Source organism: Phyllobates terribilis, unplaced genomic scaffold (genome assembly GCF_046119375.1).
Source record: "Phyllobates terribilis strain yellow unplaced genomic scaffold, ASM4611937v1 Scaffold_1__5_contigs__length_1240528914, whole genome shotgun sequence".
In the NCBI taxonomy this organism is placed as follows: domain Eukaryota; kingdom Metazoa; phylum Chordata; class Amphibia; order Anura; family Dendrobatidae; genus Phyllobates; species Phyllobates terribilis.
Genome location: NW_027362761.1, coordinates 900,128,554 through 900,145,737, shown reverse-complemented (window position 1 = coordinate 900,145,737; position 17,184 = coordinate 900,128,554). Strand labels below are relative to the sequence as shown.

Here is a 17,184-nt window from a genome sequence, read left to right as displayed (position 1 = left end):
CTCCCCCCCTCCCACTCCAGCCAGGAACAGGCTCGGTCGCACCTGCACATTTCTAAGTGGGAGTGCCGTCGGCCTGCTCCTCTGGAATGGGATGTATGTAGTGCATGCAGTCTATCTGAGCTCAGTTCCACACTCCTTCCTTACCCGGGAGTGGAATATCACACCTCTGGGTTGAGGTGCAATACCCCTGTAGCAGCCGAATCCTCAGGGTGCTACATTCCCCCCTGGTAAATCACAGCACGTCCTCGGGCTGCAAAGACAAAAACACCAAAACATACAAATTTTTATAAACATATAAAACATTATATAAAACAGTAGATATATTTATATAAATAACATTCTCGTCGTCTCTTTCTTTCTTCCTCCTCTGGTCACCGTGCAACTCGTGACCAGGTAAAGTGCGACAGTCTTTTGAAAAGCAGTTCCTTATAAAACCAGTAGGGGGCGCCTTAGGAAGCGCAACTATTTACAGGAGAATTTGGCCGTTCTCAGTCCCCGGCCAGGTAAGGGAAAGGGATGGCTGCTCACAGTCCTCAGCCTGGTTTGGGTAAGGGACACACGGGTTAAACTGTTCACTGGTCCCAACGGGGACTAAACTTCAAAGCAGCCACGGTTACTTGTGTACCCCGACGGGTAACTATATACAGTTTTTCTTTACTACTGTTCTTAATCGTAGTACCTCCTAGCCTTGAACCCGTCCGGGTCTTCTGGCTCTTCCTCCCTACACCGCAGCTCCTCCTCTGTCAGGCGATGCACGTGGAGGGCGTAAGGTCCCTTGGCACACTTGTGCCGGGTGAACGTTACCTCGTCACCGACGTAGAGGTCACGGCCTTTGTGACCCTCTGGCAGGTGAGACTCGACATCCCGTCGGGTAACGAAGACGTCACCCATGGTGTTCTGGTCCTTTATGAAGCCCCACCCATGCTGCGCATTAAACTTTATTACCGTCCCGATGGTACGGGGACGATCTGCTGCACGGGGGTCCCTTCTGGTCCGACTCTTTTGCTCCGCGCTGCGGGTCCGGGCCCATTGCTCTCTGGCCCGCCTCTCCTCCCGCTCTCTCTTGAACTCTGCCAGCTGTTGACGGCAACACTCGGTACGCTTTGCTGCAGCTGCCCGAGTCTCTCCGGTGAACCCCATCAAATCTTCTCCCGTGGGGTCCCACACGAACTGGGCTTCCTCGAGTGGAGGCGAGACCCGAGTCACGGGCTTTGGAGCCGGGATCAGGGGCTCACACAAGGGCCCTAGTCTTTGCTGCCGCTCTAGCTCAGGGTACCCTTCGGGCCAGATGAAGGGCCGCCCGTCCGGCCATGTGAGCTGGCCGAAGAGGTCCTCCCCCAGGTGTGGCACCCTTGGTATTGCGGGCGCGGGCGCGGTGGTGATGGCGCCCGGGTTGCCCAGGCCTTGCGGCCAGGCCTGGGGCACCTGGAAGGTGAAGGGCACCGTAAGGACGGCGGCGCCCTGGGTTACCTGGCCTTGCGACCAGGCCGGAGGCTCCGCGGAGGTAGATGGCTCTGCTTTGGATGCGGCGCCCGGAAACGCTAGGCCCTGTGACCAGGCCGGAGGCTCTTCTTCCTGCGCCACGCTCCGGGTCACGACGCGTGACGTCACTGGGGTCGCGACGGCGGCTTCCGGTCGGGGCCTAGTCGGTGGCGATGTCATGGCGGTCTCGGGTACGGCAGGGGGACTTTCGGGCTCTGCGACGGGGAGCTGGGGCAGGTGGGTGGTCTTCTGGTATGGGGTATAGGCGTCCCCCTTACCTGCTGCCATACGTCTCGCTCCCTCTTCTGCGCCGTCTCCGGCCTTGGGTCCTCCCGCGTCATCCGCAGAGGTAGTCGGTGTCTTCTTCCAAGGGAGCGGGTTCCGTGAACGGATTCCAGCTTGCTGGGCCATCTCCCGGCCCCACTCCGCCAGGATCTCCCTCTGCACTCGGGCCATCCTTCCCGCGAGGCCCTCCAGGGCACTCCGCGCGCACTCCCGATCTCGGGGAAGCTGCGCCAGGATCTCCGCTAAGCCTAGCGGGGTTGTTGACTCCAGCAGGCTCCTGACCATCGGGTCGGTGCTGCTCTGCTCTGCTTCCGGCAGGCTCCTGGCCAGCGGGCCGGTGCTGCTCTGCTCTCCTCCTTCTTCCTTCTGCAGGCTCCTGGCCAGCGGGCCGGTGCTGCTCTGCTGCCGCTCCATTCCCGGGTCTACTCTTTCTCTCCTCGACTCCGGGTGCTCTTGCTCTGGACACCTCGCCTCCGGGTGCGCTCGTTCTAGACTGCTCCAAGCGACACCCATCTTTGCTCTTTTCTTTCGTCTCCTCCCACTTCGAGGGCGGTCCCGGGGCAACTCGGTGACTGTCAGCTCCAGGGGGAGTTCTTTCACGCTGACAGACACCTCCAGCATCACAGTCTCTGTTGGTGGGGGCGGTTTCCACTTTTGGCGCCATTTTCTGTCCTGGCCCACGATGGGAGGTGGCCTCTTGCCCTCCTTTGGCACGCCCATAATGGCGTCCGCTGCTCTTCCAAGGCGGGAAATCTGCGGTTTTGGCGGGAATCGCTTCCCAGTGGCGGGAAACTCTGCAGATGGCGGGAACAAGCTGGAAATGGCGGACAATCGGCGGGAAACGACTGGTGATGGAGTCCGATGGCGTGGACCCTCCGGAACCGGCAGGAGTCTTCTTTCTGAGGTAAACTTGCACTTTTCTTCAGGCACGCAGTACCCGGGTGTTGCGGGCACGTAATCCTGCCGACTACGCCAAAGTTGACGCGCCCCCTGGGACATATTCCTTTTTGAGGGGAATACCCGGCACCGGATCAGATGGGGGGGTTGTAGTCTCCGAGCGGCTGTGACCCGGTCCCGTGCCCAGGGCGTCAAGCTCAGGGTTATGTGGCAGTCTTTACTGATGTTATTAAAGTTCGTTGTGTCGACTACGCCACCCGTTGTGATGCGGTCACTGTGGCCGCCGCTGCAGCAGGGTCCGCTGAGGCTGATGGTGGATGCGCAGCTTGGTGGGATAACCCCCAACGGGAGGGGTATAGCCTCAGAGGGGACAGGCGCAGAGGATGGGGGTTGTGATGGTGCGGTGCAGCCGGTAATGATGACAGACTCGGGTTGTGCAGTTAAGGGTCTTTACTTACTGCAGATGTTCCTGGTCACTCTAGCTCCAAGTGACCTCCCGAGCCGTGCTGCGTCCACCAGGTCCTGGATCCGGCCAACCCCCAAACAAGTCCGGAGCGTGGCCCTGAGCTCTCCCTCTGTCCTTCCTTCAGCCGTCCCCACCAGTGATTCACCTAAATCCAGCTCCCTCGGGCCTTCTGTTGGGCAACCTTTGGCCTCAGGTTCCCTGACCCTCCATGTGGTGTGCCTTCAGGGTGAATGTAGTGGGTGACCGTGACAGACTCTGCCCACGGTCTCCGGTCTCTGGCTGGGGAATGTCTTTACCCCCACCAGCTTGGGTTCCGGTACCCTTCTGCTGACTCCTCACCCGGTGTTCTTATTTGGGTTCTTGGGTCCCTTCTTTGTCCCCCTCTGGGTCTCCTTCTTTACTCCACTCTCTCTCCAGGGCTGTTGTTTCTTTCTCTCTCTCTTTCTGCAGGCTTGTCCTCTGCATCTGACTTACTCTCTGCGTCTGACCCTGATCCTAGTTGGTGCCCTCCTTATATATCCCTCTATGTGTGAGCTCAGGTGACCAGCACCCAATGAGCTCCTACCACTACCCAGACTGCTCCCCCTATCTGCCCCTACACTACATGGGATGTTCCTCCCCCCCTCCCACTCCAGCCAGGAACAGGCTCGGTCGCACCTGCACATTTCTAAGTGGGAGTGCCGTCGGCCTGCTCCTCTGGAATGGGATGTATGTAGTGCATGCAGTCTATCTGAGCTCAGTTCCACACTCCTTCCTTACCCGGGAGTGGAATATCACACCTCTGGGTTGAGGTGCAATACCCCTGTAGCAGCCGAATCCTCAGGGTGCTACATATACAATGCATTGGAAAAATGCATGGCAAATACGCATGTAAAAACACGTCAAAAACTTGTCAAAAATGCATGTAAAAACCACATGCATTTTTCTGGCAAGGAGATGCAGAAATGCTCAGGAAAATTTCAGCTTCATTTCTGCATCGTGGGCACTAAGCCTCAGACTCAAATCACTGTACGTTCCATGCCCCTAGTAATATACTTACCAACACCAGTCTTCTTCTGTTATCGGAGTCACTGCGGTCGTCTTCTGCAGGTTGTGACCTGCCTTATTGTTCCAGTGTTTGCTGGGTGAGCCTGAAGTCACAACTCAATGTAAATCTATGACAGCCAGAACAAGGCCAGAATGAGGTTCTCATTGAGAGCTTCTGACCGTTATTTCTGACTTCCAGGCAGTCAGAAGATGCAGTCACAAGATGGCATATCGGGACCAAAGCGGCGCTGGGAACAGGTGAAGACGGTGGCTAGTGAATATATTACTATGGGCAGGGAACTTACATTAGTGAAAAAATGATGGAGAGGTGCTTTAATTAAGTCTTAACAGCTGTCTAAGTGTCCTTGTTATGGATTTAACCGGGCAGAAAACAGTTAATATGCATTCAAGATAGCGTGCTTCATTATTGGACAGAGTACTTAATTAACAGAAATATCAAAATGTGTGGTCTTAACATAGAGTCTCATAATTCAAAATGCATTTTAACCAATCATGAATGTGCTTATTAGCTAAATATACATAATTATACCCCTTGAACAGAGTATATATGGGGTCAAGGAACAAGTTGAAGCCACTTTGTGGCCATTTGGACCTTCTTAACCTGAGCCTATGAGATTTTACACTACAGTTACCCAAGCAGGTGTATATAATGCATGCATATTACAGATAATAGCCCTGGCCTCATACCAACATGGCCAAGGCTATGTTATACTCAAGTCAATGCATGGCGCTGGCTAAACTATTCATGTATAGCATGTGATTAACTAATGATTATTCTGCAAGCTTTACAATTATTTTTACCTCTATGATTATGAGTACTGCTTTATGGCTTTGAATATGCGCTATATTACCCAAAGGTTCCCTTGAACTGAAAATGAATGGCCTCACAATACCTTCAAGGCAATCAGGGCATTTAGAGCTACAGCGCCTTATATTAAGCAGATCTGAATTACCAGTCATCTGATTATTAGGTTTACATAATAAGAGAAATGAGGGAAGATAGTATAAATCTTGAAGTCGTAAACCTGCATTCAGGATTTACAAGCTGAAAGAGATATCCTCGTTTTCCTGACACATCTTAATATAAGGTACATACTCATGATATATAGGTCAGGAAAGTTCACGCTACAAGTTCACGACTGTAATTAAGGGATATTGTATAAGACAAGTAATTACTGCAAAGCAGTCAGACCTTCCAAGGAAGCCACTTAGTATATCAGCGGTTTATGATGTTATTAATTTCCCTATCCGGAGATACACCACGAGGTGTAACTATGTGGTCTCCCGGACAATGATTACATCTGAGCACAAGAAATCTCAGGAATTTCTGAACAGTGTAATCTTAAGTGAATCTTACTTGTTGAAATAATTAATGGCGGTAGAAGACATTAAAAGGAATATTTATTATCTACTGCAATAAAGTAAAATGTATGATTTAGTGGAATGACAAATAAGTTACATTGCACTAATCTGCCTGACAGCACCCAGTACACTTGTAGGTCATACCTTTGGACCTGAGACCCCTTGGAGACCTCTTTCCCCTCTTCCTGGAGGGCCAAGTTCACCACGTTCTCCCTATAAATGCAAGCGGTAAGACATTATATACTTAGTATTAACCATCAAGTCTTATTTCCTACAAATGATCACAATTTCCAATCTTACACATATAGCTCTCCACTTTTCTTTCCTATATATCTGCATTTATCCCTTTAGTACATATCCTGCCAACTTATCGGTTAGCATATTTTGGCACGTGGGTGCTCTGTTCCCTCCTGGGCCCCTATATCTGTGACCACATTAAAAGAGAAGCTATCATCAGAAAATGACCTATTGTTTAAATCAGGTTTCTGTGTCAAATGCATATGCATTAAACAGTTTTGGCAATGTTTTACTTTACATATCACAATCTCTATTAAAAATAAAAAATAGAAATCTTGCAATTTTAACTCTGGCCACTGGGGCTTTTTTAAACTCATACTTCCTATTGTTTCAGGAAACAACTCATGTACATAGCCACAATAATCAGACCCCTATCCTTTCTTTCGTATTAAAATATGTAATGAGCCTGTTTCATTGTGAAGGGAGGGGGAGCAGGTGTGACATCACCTATTGTAATTGGTGAATCCTTCCTTTAGAGGCATTATTGTCATTGTACGCCTGCCTCAGATGATAAGGAGCCTGCTGAAAACTCTTCCTGAAAGGACAGGCAGTATGAGGAGTCTAGAAAATCCCAAGTTAAAAGTCAAAAAAAGTCAAGATTACTATTTTTTTTAATAAACATCATAGGAAAAAAATGACCACCTTTTTTAAAAATACAGGTAATACAAAAACCTGTAGGATTTTCTGATGTTAGCTTCCATTTAAGGCCATTATACATTTTAGCTGATAATGGGTTCATCGATGGCCCCAAAACTTCACAGGCGACATTGGCCAATATTGGATTTTTTTTCAAATTATGATGCATCCAGTGCTGATTTTCAGCCAAAATAATCCAACATTCCTTACAGTTGTTTTAAATTATTACGACCATTTGTTGATTAGTTGACAGTCAAAGTGAAGTGCACCAGCGGATGATCGCTCGTTATGGTTGAAATTGCCCATTTCATTCAAGTTCTATCCAATGTGCATGGGCTGTCAAAGGAAACTAGAAAAGTAGACTCAGTTATCACTGAGACTCGAAGTGTCCTGTGAATCAAGCATTAAATAGATTGCAATAATTTCAATAACAGAAAATGTATTTAGGAGTTACGGTAAGGGCAGCGGTAATGCTGCAGAAAGAACTGATTTAGTTAAAGCTGCGAGATCTTACAATAACTCATAAGATCCTGTGTTGTGTCTCCACATGTTGCCATTGGAGGGTTGTGGGAAGCCGCTGACCATGCTGGTATCGCACAACCTAGTTCACACTACTGCGGGAGTGTAAGATACTTTACATACTGCTAGGCCTAGAGTTTATTATTTCTTTTAATCAACCATATTTCAAAAACGCTTATTTTCTGGCACTTTTCGGTGACTGGTCCTATTTAAATAGGTTTAGGGCACTTTTGTAGGGTTAAAACTGATAACATTCCTTTTAGTGATTCATTTCAGCTTTCAGAGGTTCCTTTTATCTTGGTCAAAATATATCAACCTAGATTACAGAAAGGTTGGAAATTACACCAATTTCTAAACAACCTGAAGTAACATGTTTGCTGACATTTTCCTACTGATTGCATAAGGTTTAATTTTTTTTGTTATGTATCTCAAGAGCTTTTTTTAACAATTCAACAATCAAAACTTATTTGTCAAGAAGCACATAAAATGCTTCATGAATATACAAAAAGAAAACACAATAGTAACATCTTAAGGATATTGGACCCCTAACTAAAGGCATTTATGTAAAGGGTCTTTAATGCTTATTAAATTCATACTTTGCTTGTAGTATTTAATTTGGAATTTGTAGAGTTTGAAGTTTTAATTGCAAGTGCAGGGGACATTCCTGCCTCTTCCTTTTCCTCACTCACCGCCCGCCACCGGTATCTGAAGGACAGGTCATCCTTGTGCGGCTTCCTCTAATAAGATGACACTGGGAAAAGAGGGCCCCTGTGCAGAGTCTTGTGCAGGGAAGGCAGGTCACTGAGAAAAGAGTGACCTGTCCATCAGAGACTGGAGGCCGGCAGCAGGAAAGAAGAGGGAGAGAGGAGAGCTGCAAATACAGTGCAAATTCTTGAATTAACTGCTTCATGCTTCTTGTTTTGTCTCCATTTTCAGCTGGTCCTCCCATATTAAATTTGGTGTGTTTTTATAGGTTGCAACAGTTTTGTGTATTTTGCTTTTTCTAGTCACTTTTTTCTAACTGACACCATGTGCCAAATTTGATAGATTTGTCTATGAAATCGCAAGAAAAGAATAAAACAAGACAAAAAATGTAAAATCCCCCATTAGACCAGACAGTCTTAAATGTGCCAAATCTATCTAGGAGGCTTACGCTGGATGATAAATCTGGAGCTTCTTTAAACTGTCTAGTCTAAGTTTTCACTACTTATTACTTGGTTTACTTTGCAGCAGGAATTTTCAGCAAAACTTTGGCGCACTTTGCCACATCTCGAGTCATGCTCCTTTCCCACAGAGCCATGAATCTTTCCAACTTTAGCCTTTCCCCCTTGTTGAGAGAAGCACAAAAATAGTTTCAAATACTTAATAACTGGATGCAAGGCACTTAAAAAATATTTTAGCAGATTGTGCCAGAATTCTGGTACTTTTAACATAGTAAATCTCCCTCATTATTACAGATGTACTTATTTATATAGCACGTGTCCAGCATTGTTTTTACCGGGCAGGTTTTCTATCACATTTCATTCTTCAGGTTACTGTGAAAAATGTATCTAAAAGATGGAATAGGAGGAGTTGGATAGTGTCACGATTCCTCCTGAGTGTCTGGATGCAGTGATTGACAGTTCTGCTGTCCAATCTAGGAACGGGGCGTGCTGCTGAGCTGTCAGTATGGAGATGAACAGCACAGCCATCCAATTGGATACTGGGGCGTGCTGCCCTGTCAGTGTCTGGAGTGACAGTTTAGCCATCCAATCAGGACAAGGGTGTGCCGGGGCTTCATCCATGTTTGTCTTGTCCAGAATAATTACCTGGTTATTTAACCAGCTCTCTGTCTTTGATTTCTGCCAATTGTAGCTTTGCTCATGAGGTGTGTGCTTGCTCTGTGCTCCTTGTCTTGTATTCTGATCTTTACTGCTCAACCTAGGATTTCTCTTGACCATCCATTTGCCTAGCCCTTTTCTCGTGATCCACTACCTTCTTGAAATACTGATCTCGGACTGTTTCCTGACTATGACGTACTCTCTTGGCTTTTGACCTCAGACCTCTTGAATTCGCAGCCTCACGGCTTATTCGTAGATCCTTAATGTAGCATCAACGTCTCTGCCCCCTGTCAGGCAGAGACGCCGTCCCTCTCACCGCCGCGCTCCCCGCCCGGCGTCCTCCAGCGCTCCTCTTCCTGCTTCAGCCGATGCGCGCAGCTTCCCGGGCACTGTGCTTAGGGCGCGCGCTCCCTCTTAAAGGGGCCGCGCGTGCCGCCCTAAGGAGTCCCCGGCCAATTGCCGGAGGTCCTCCCATATTTAAAGCACCTCCTCCAATATGGAGGTGCCCGAGCAATAGTTGATGCACAGTGTACTTACCTCTGCTTCAGCACTCAGGTCCCGCTGCTAGCCTGACTACTAGTCCTGCCCGCCAGCCTGACTATCAGTCCAGTCCGCCAGCCTGACTACTCTCCAGCCCGACAGTCTGTCTTCCGTTCAGTCCGCCAGACTGTCTATGGGCTTTGCCCGCCTGCTTACCTGGAAGCACCTGCCTGTTACCTACCTGGAGGCTCCTGCCCGTCACTTGCCGTGACTACCTGTCTGCCTACCTGGAGGCTCCTGCCCGTCACTTGCCGTGACCACCTGACAGCCTACCTAGAGGCTCTCGCCTGTCACTTGCCGTGACCACCTGACAGCCTACCTAGAGGCTGCTGCCTGTCACTTGCCGTGACCACCTGTCAGCCTACCTGGAGGCTCCTTCCCGTCACTTGCCTTGACCACCTGACAGCCTACCTCTGCCTACCTCTGTCTCTGCCAGTTCATCTACCCAGATCTCTCGTCAGCCTGCCTGCTGTGCCCATCTGCAGTATCGGTCGGTCTCAGCCATCTGACCCGTGGGAGTCACCTGCTCTCTTACAAGGTCGTCCCCAGAGTAGCACCTGGTCATTCTGCTCGGTCCCTCCCGGATCACGGAGTCGTTAGCCGCCGTATGACCTAGGTCGGTCCGAGTTGATACTTAGTTACGCCCCTCTGGGTCCCTCCTTGCACTGCAGCACAGAGGTTCCACCACCCGGATCCGTAACACTTAATATATTAAGCTGTTCCACAATCTTGGATTGATTGGTGATTGATTACATAAGTCAACGGTTTTAAAATGGGTATGTCTTCACAGATGTAGCCTCTGTTCTGGGGAACCAAAAAGATTGAAAATTGCAATATGCATAACCTCTACTGCCTGTGTGTTTTGATATGCAGTGTAAAAGTCCATTAGCCCCTATTAATGAGGACTTTTTATTTTAGCTTTTGATGACCTCTGTTTGTTTTATTAGTCATTTAATACTAAAAAAATAAGGCTATCTAAGGTCAATTTAAATTAATTTAAATTAATTTAATAGTCAGTAACCGACTAATCCAAAAGTCCCCTATTGTCATTTTAGTGATTTGTTGTTAAAATGTGAAAATCCTTGTGATCCAATGTAATGAATTGATTAATTGTAAACTCCCAAGCAATCTAAAGCAATAAGGGTAAAATGTCATATTTTTCGAGTGCTCTACGGCAGTCAGCAATTTATTCAGATTGTTCCAGAGGATGCCATATTAATGGCCCCCTCTCGAAGATGGTCACTTTGGTTCGTTGCCCACAAGATAACGTTCTATTTGCCTAGTTAGACGAAAAACATCGTCAGTGATTCCATCTATGTAATGGATTAATAAATAGTACAGTTCAATATGTTAATTTTTTTTTACATTGTTTTAGGTAATTTTTTTGTTGCAGTGTTATTCACTTTCATTGGTCTTGTCCTTTTAGCAAACAGCTTGTGGCAAACAAATATGTTATTTCTTACCTTTGTCCCTGGTAAACCTGGTAACCCGGGTTCTCCAGGAGGGCCAAGAAATCCTGGTTCTCCCTTTGAAAATAAATCAGGATTAGGAGAATCTAATGAAACTACAACATTTATATCCAAAGGATTGATAGACTGCTTAAAACAGATCTGTCACCAGTTTTAACTATACAAACTACATATATGACATAAATCTCTTAAAAGGAGCCAGTCAGCCCAAACTGACAGTATAAGCTAAGCACTTAGCCTTACATCTGATATAGCCCCGATAAAAATCACACATTTAGTAGCCTAACTGCAGTTTAATCAGATAGGCTAATTAGGGAGCTCACTACACTTTTGACAGGACCAAGAGGCTCAGTGCACTGATCCACCCACTAGTTTTGTATGTCCCCGCCTTCGTCTCTGGTGATTGACAGCGCTGACAGAAGACAGTGCTCACTCCAAGCAAGCCAGTGCTATCAATCGCCAGGGAGGGAGGCGAGCACATGTGAAACCTGTGATTGGGCTGGTGCAATGAGCCTCTTGGCCTGGGAAAGCGTGCACCGAGCTCCCTAATTAGCATGGGACTGGAGTAGTTACTATGTCAGAATGCTTGTATAATCTTCAAGTGCTCATTTTAATATAGAGTGAAACGTTCACAAAAAATTACACCTACAGTTTTACATGGATTTTCAATGTAATAACTTCAGCCTCATCAGGTCTATCAGATCTATTTATTAATGTTTGCAGTTTATATTGTCAAAATCTGGTGACAGATCCACTTTAATAGATTTTATTATAAAATGTACACTTATGTACAGCAAAACAATGGATTTTGTGGCTCTATTTCCCTTTAGAATGGCAGTGAAATGTTGGAGGGAAACTGATATGAGAGCGAATCCCATAATTTTCTATAAAATCACTCACATTCACCCAATGCATCAGTTGTTGTACCGAACCCTTCAAGGTGCTCTTATATCTGCCTTGCTAATTTTCCGTTGAAAAAGTATGATAACAATTGATGCCATTTTGCCATAACTTGTCATCAGCTGAAGAACAAGATATCTGATCCAGATGGCACAAACATATGGAAACTCAGCCTTAGTCCTAGGTTTGGCAATTAATACATTTGAAAGGCAAAAAACTACTAATGTTAATCAGAAATATGCCATATCTGTCCATCTAATGGGTTATTATACATGTTCTCTAATTGGTCATTATTGGATTTTGCACACGTGCATTTCAGTAATAGCTAATATGGTCACCTTAACACTGCTTATAAACACGTATTAGGATACCCATAGATAGAAAACAGTAGTAACATTCATTAATACATAATGCTACGTTAAAAGGTTTTAATAATAAGCATGATGCAAAAGCACAAGAAAGTAAAAAATACACACAAAGACGTATTTAGAAAGGTTAGTTTAAATGGTTAAAATACCATGTATTATACATAAGCTTGTACTAGTGGCAGTAGCCAACAAGTCGAGAGCTGTTCACAGAATGCATCACGTTCACGGAATACATTTTATATTATGTAATTATTTCCTTCTGTTAGTCAAATGTAATCTAAAATGTAAGACATGACTGAAAATGATCGTTAATGAAGAAGTACGTAACAATATGGAATATGTTATATGTGTTATGGTTTTTTATTTTTTATGTGCCATAAAATAAAATTATAATCTGTGTGTCCTAAAGTATCTGTCAAAACAAGATCAAATGCTCCATATAAATTGTTATTGCCGGTTCCGGTTTTTCCTCTTACAGGGGTGCACGGGTATGTGATCGCTCCAATCACCAGCTGCAGTGGTCACCAATGTGCCGACACTGCCGCAACGGCATGGAGGAGAGTATAAACTCTTTTACTTTAATGGTGCCAAACATGGGGAATGAGAAGGTTAAAGGGAGAACCCCTTTAATGAATACACCTCTCCTGCCCAAAACACACAAGAAAAGTCAGGTCAGACATGCTCAAAACCATGTAACTAAGCCACAGAAATTTTGCAATTCTACCTAATGGAGCGATGAACCAAAACTGTAACTTTTAGGACCTATGCATCAAAGGTACTTCTGTAGAAGGAAGAATAACGTGTACGCTGAAAAGAACACCCTGCGGTGAATGTTTTTGCACAGATTTTGGGACTGAAAATCCATAATGTCATAAAGTCCCAGTAAAATAAATGAGATTTTACTAAGTCTGCATATTGTAGAATTTTCTCAATAGACATGATTTTCTAAATCTGCAGCATTTTAATAATTTCTGCAGATTTACATAGAATGGAACAGATTTCTGCAAGCCCCATTCAGAAGAAAGGCACATTCATAGACATTTCAGTTACTTCACTCATTCAGTTTTATGTACAAAGCTGAGTAAAAGTAACGTTCTGGAGTTAACACCTATTGTACAGGTCAGAGAGAAGTTATGTTGTTGGTCAGTTCTTCTTGATAGGTCTGCAGATTGTTATCCTGGCTGTACCACTCTCTGCTATATAAATGAAAGCATCCACAAATCTTCAGCTCCTAAATCTGACAGCCATTGACCTTAGCTCATCTGCAGCATAATATTACAACCTTCCAATTATGCTTCCACAGCTGTAAAGTTAGATATACTACCACTGCAAGGAGGATCTCAGCCATGAAAGAGCACCAGGATTTAATAGATGTTTTATAGGAAAATACAGATGGTATCATAATGATAACAACCGCAGAGAATCAGCTCACAACAGTACTTATGAATCCAGGTAGTTGTTAATTATCGATATGATTGTTAGCAAAACCATATACAAATGTTTTTACATAAATAGGTAACATACTATCCAGGCAAAACTGTCTCATGAGTAATAGAATTGACGCTAGACATGGTCTTATGGTCCTAGAAACATGCCATATCTGTTTCCAATGTTTAGTACTCTACCACGGAACTTATTAACATGCAAAATAGAAATCAGTGCCAACACCCACATTATCCTTTCCATCAGATTTATAGTAACAGACAAAGCATTATTTTCTGCCAATTTAGGCAGATCATTGGTTCCCGCCATCCTAACTCCAGAAAATACCTTCACTAATACCAAAGTATTAACTGACAAGCACACAGCCTGTAAAGATCTAAACTATCCACGGCCTCAATCAGCAGAAATTCCATTTCTGGGTTACGGGATCAAATACTAAGTATTCAAAGTGTCAGCTTGATGTGATGGGAATTTTGCATGGAGACATTGGACACTGAGGACCACATATCTCACACTAAAATTATTAGACTGCTTGGACACTTATTGAGCCCTAAAATATATCCTATAGCCCACTTATAGATCTATAAGTCTATATATAGACACCTATAGGTCTTCGTGGTCCATTCAGGTCCCCGTACTGGTACGAAATCACGTGCGCTGAGGTCACGCTGGTCCTTCTGCCTGCTGATGCGCGCCTACGCAGGTCCTCTCTGCCTGCACAACCAGCGCTGACACGCGGACTTACTACCGCCGGGAAAGCCGTCCAGGAGCAGCTTAGTCACCGGCCGGGACCCTGCTCCTCCCTCTCCCACCTCCTCTATCTACTCACCGCTCATCGGAGATACTAAAAGCCAAAGCCCGCTACCCACGGGTCTTCTGCCATCGGAACACCGCCGCTCTATGAGGACTCAGGAGACGGGTACAACGGAATTGTAAGTTTAACTTTACTTACTTACCAGCCCACGCCTGCACCAGTACATATGGGAAAGCAGCCCCATTAAGCTACCTACCAACATTTGGGTTTTACTACCACAACAGCCGAGAGACGAAACTTACCAGTACCACTCCAGTACTATACCAGCACCATCAGGGAGCACTAAGAAGCACATCAACTACTCCAATAACCCCCAAACCAGGAGGCATTGGAGTCATCCTTCACCTACTCTGGAGCTAAAGTAGCAGCATGATAGTGCTAACCCTCAAGGATTACAACAAATCCGCCATCACCTACCTGTCACCGCTCTCATAGGTAAATATATCTATACTTTTATTCATCTATGACTTAGAAATACGCGTTCTACCACTCAGCAGCCTAAATATCTTATAACCTCTAAGCTGTAGTACGCCACAGACTCCGCCACTACCAGGACTCGCTCCATCGAGTACCCATCAGGAGTTGCCTACACCAAAACAGGTAATTATCACCACCCAGGTTATCCTACTCTGGGATTACTTTTACTTATATTCATTCTATGTCCTCTTCCCTTACAGCTACTACCAAAAAATTGACCTTTTCCACACATTGGACCTCCTCCAAATACCTTCACTCCTTACATTACCTCAAATAAACTTAATTTTACACACCTTGGCTCAGCCATTTCTTGATTTACCTGCTCTTCTACTCATTTCTAGCCACCAGCGCAAGTCATATTTTATTGTGTTTTGATTTGGTTTTTCCAGCAACTTGTGGTTTGTTGTTTGACTTGCAGCAGGTGAAACTAGATAGACCATGTGGTGCCACCTACTTCTATTTTGATATATGTGAGACTCGTTTAGGACATTAGACACTGAGGACCACATATCTCACACTAAAATTATTAGACTGCTTGGACACTTATTGAGCCCTACAATATATCCTATATAGGTGTCTGCAATCTGTAATAGGGTTGGAAAAAGTCAAAACATGACATTGGCAGCTTCTAAACTATATATACCTAAAATATGTCTATTAGTGTTCGACCACGAGCTGCAGCTTTATTGGAAACATTGTGAATAGGGCCTACAAAAATCCATGCCTACCCTGTAGACGTAACCCCATTCAGATGGATAGAACTGACTGTCAATTGCAGAAATGTATACAACAAATTTGATGAATGCAAATCCACCACAATAATTCCACCTCTATAGATACATGTCAGGAGTGGACACAGACAGTAGAAGGCCCCTGTGCAAAAACAATATATAGGCCCTTTGCAGTTTAATAGTTCATAATAATACACAAATTCGCCTGCTTTGGAGGTAGATGTGAGCCACCTTACCTCTTGGGTCCCTGTGCGGCTGGTATGTCCACCTATGATACATGCATTTCCAGGAAGATATAAATGGTTTCAGTCTTTTGATGACTGTGTATATGAGTATGTTATCAATGCTTCCTTCTTAGTTGGGTTTTAGAAATGGACATATTGAAAGTTGGATTCAGCATTACAGTTGTAGCAGGCTCGGGAGTTCTCGGTTCTGGCGAATTGCCCCCGAGTAAGACTGGTGATTCTATTGGTCTGCCTGATTCATCTTATTGGTACCTTCATTGAAAATGTTATTTTTTAAGAATAATATCACCACACTTCAGGTGCATGCTAGCAAAGACAGACCACAGAAGGAAAGCTATCTTGTCTATGGTGTCCCTTGAGTGGCTGGATATGTTGAAACTTCTGCTGAAAGCATGGTCTGCCACACATGAATAATAAATGACCCACATTACCACCTACACCCAAACCAATCAGAACTTTGTTATTCTGCTCCATTTCAAGCTTGAACCCCACTAAATTGTAAAGTTGCCTGATTTAAACTTTTTTTGTCTGAGTGACTGTCTCATCAGTAAAGAGGTAAAAAGCAAGTATAGTCTGTGGTTGGTCTTGATCCATGATGCCCGAAAACTCACGTGTTAGGTCGGCACCTGCTATTCCTGTCCCTGCACTCCTGAATTTTACAAACACCCTCAGACTGAACTATGGACATAGACAATTTGACCTTCCACAGTAGTTCACTGTGTGGTGACTCACAATTCTGTCCGTTTTACAATTCCTATAACATACACGTGATATTATACTACCAATGCATTAAATAAGTAGACTGCCTCGCATTTGGCGCTGCAGCTGTGGACATAATGTTAACCACTATTAATTTACTCATGGATTTACACTAGAGCTGGGAAAGAAACGTTGGCTTTGTAACTGATTTCTTGCTATTCATATGGCAATCCAGTAGTTTAATATTATAAGCACACGGTATGTATCACCATTTTACACAGGTCTACTCAGCTTCCTGTGCCTGGAATATATTAGCACAAAACATAGACCTTATAAAAAAGTGCCACAGAGAGGTACAGTATGTTTCCGAATTCTGCAGATGGTAGCGGTATTGTTAAACCGTTTCTTCCTTCAGTTTAAATTGGTATATGAAGTCTAGTCTGATGTGTGTGAGGTCAGGAGACATTTCTCCTATTCAGAAAGCATAGCTACTTTTTCACTTAGGTCTTCGTTCTGCATTCTATTGTGATTGTATATAAGATATAATCTCATACATTTGTTTTTAAATAGAGGAATACGTAAAAATCAATAGGCTAAGCCATTCTTTTATAGTAGTCTAGCTGCGGTTTTAATAGTATAATCGCACACTACTGACATTTCTTGTCTACTGCTGTATTTTAAAATAAT

General features: G+C 44.8%; 1 protein-coding gene across 1 annotated transcript in view; it reads right to left on the bottom strand.

Moving 5' to 3' along the window:
* COL25A1 (collagen type XXV alpha 1 chain) overlaps positions 1 to 17,184 on the bottom strand; it is a 686,464-nt gene that overhangs the window by 114,128 nt on the left and 555,152 nt on the right. Inside the window, exons 19-20 of the mRNA XM_073640961.1 lie at positions 10,815 to 10,877; positions 5,684 to 5,752 (exon numbers count right to left, since the gene is read on the bottom strand). Coding sequence (XP_073497062.1) covers positions 5,684 to 5,752; positions 10,815 to 10,877 — 132 coding nt within the window. The remainder of the gene's footprint in view (positions 1 to 5,683; positions 5,753 to 10,814; positions 10,878 to 17,184) is intronic.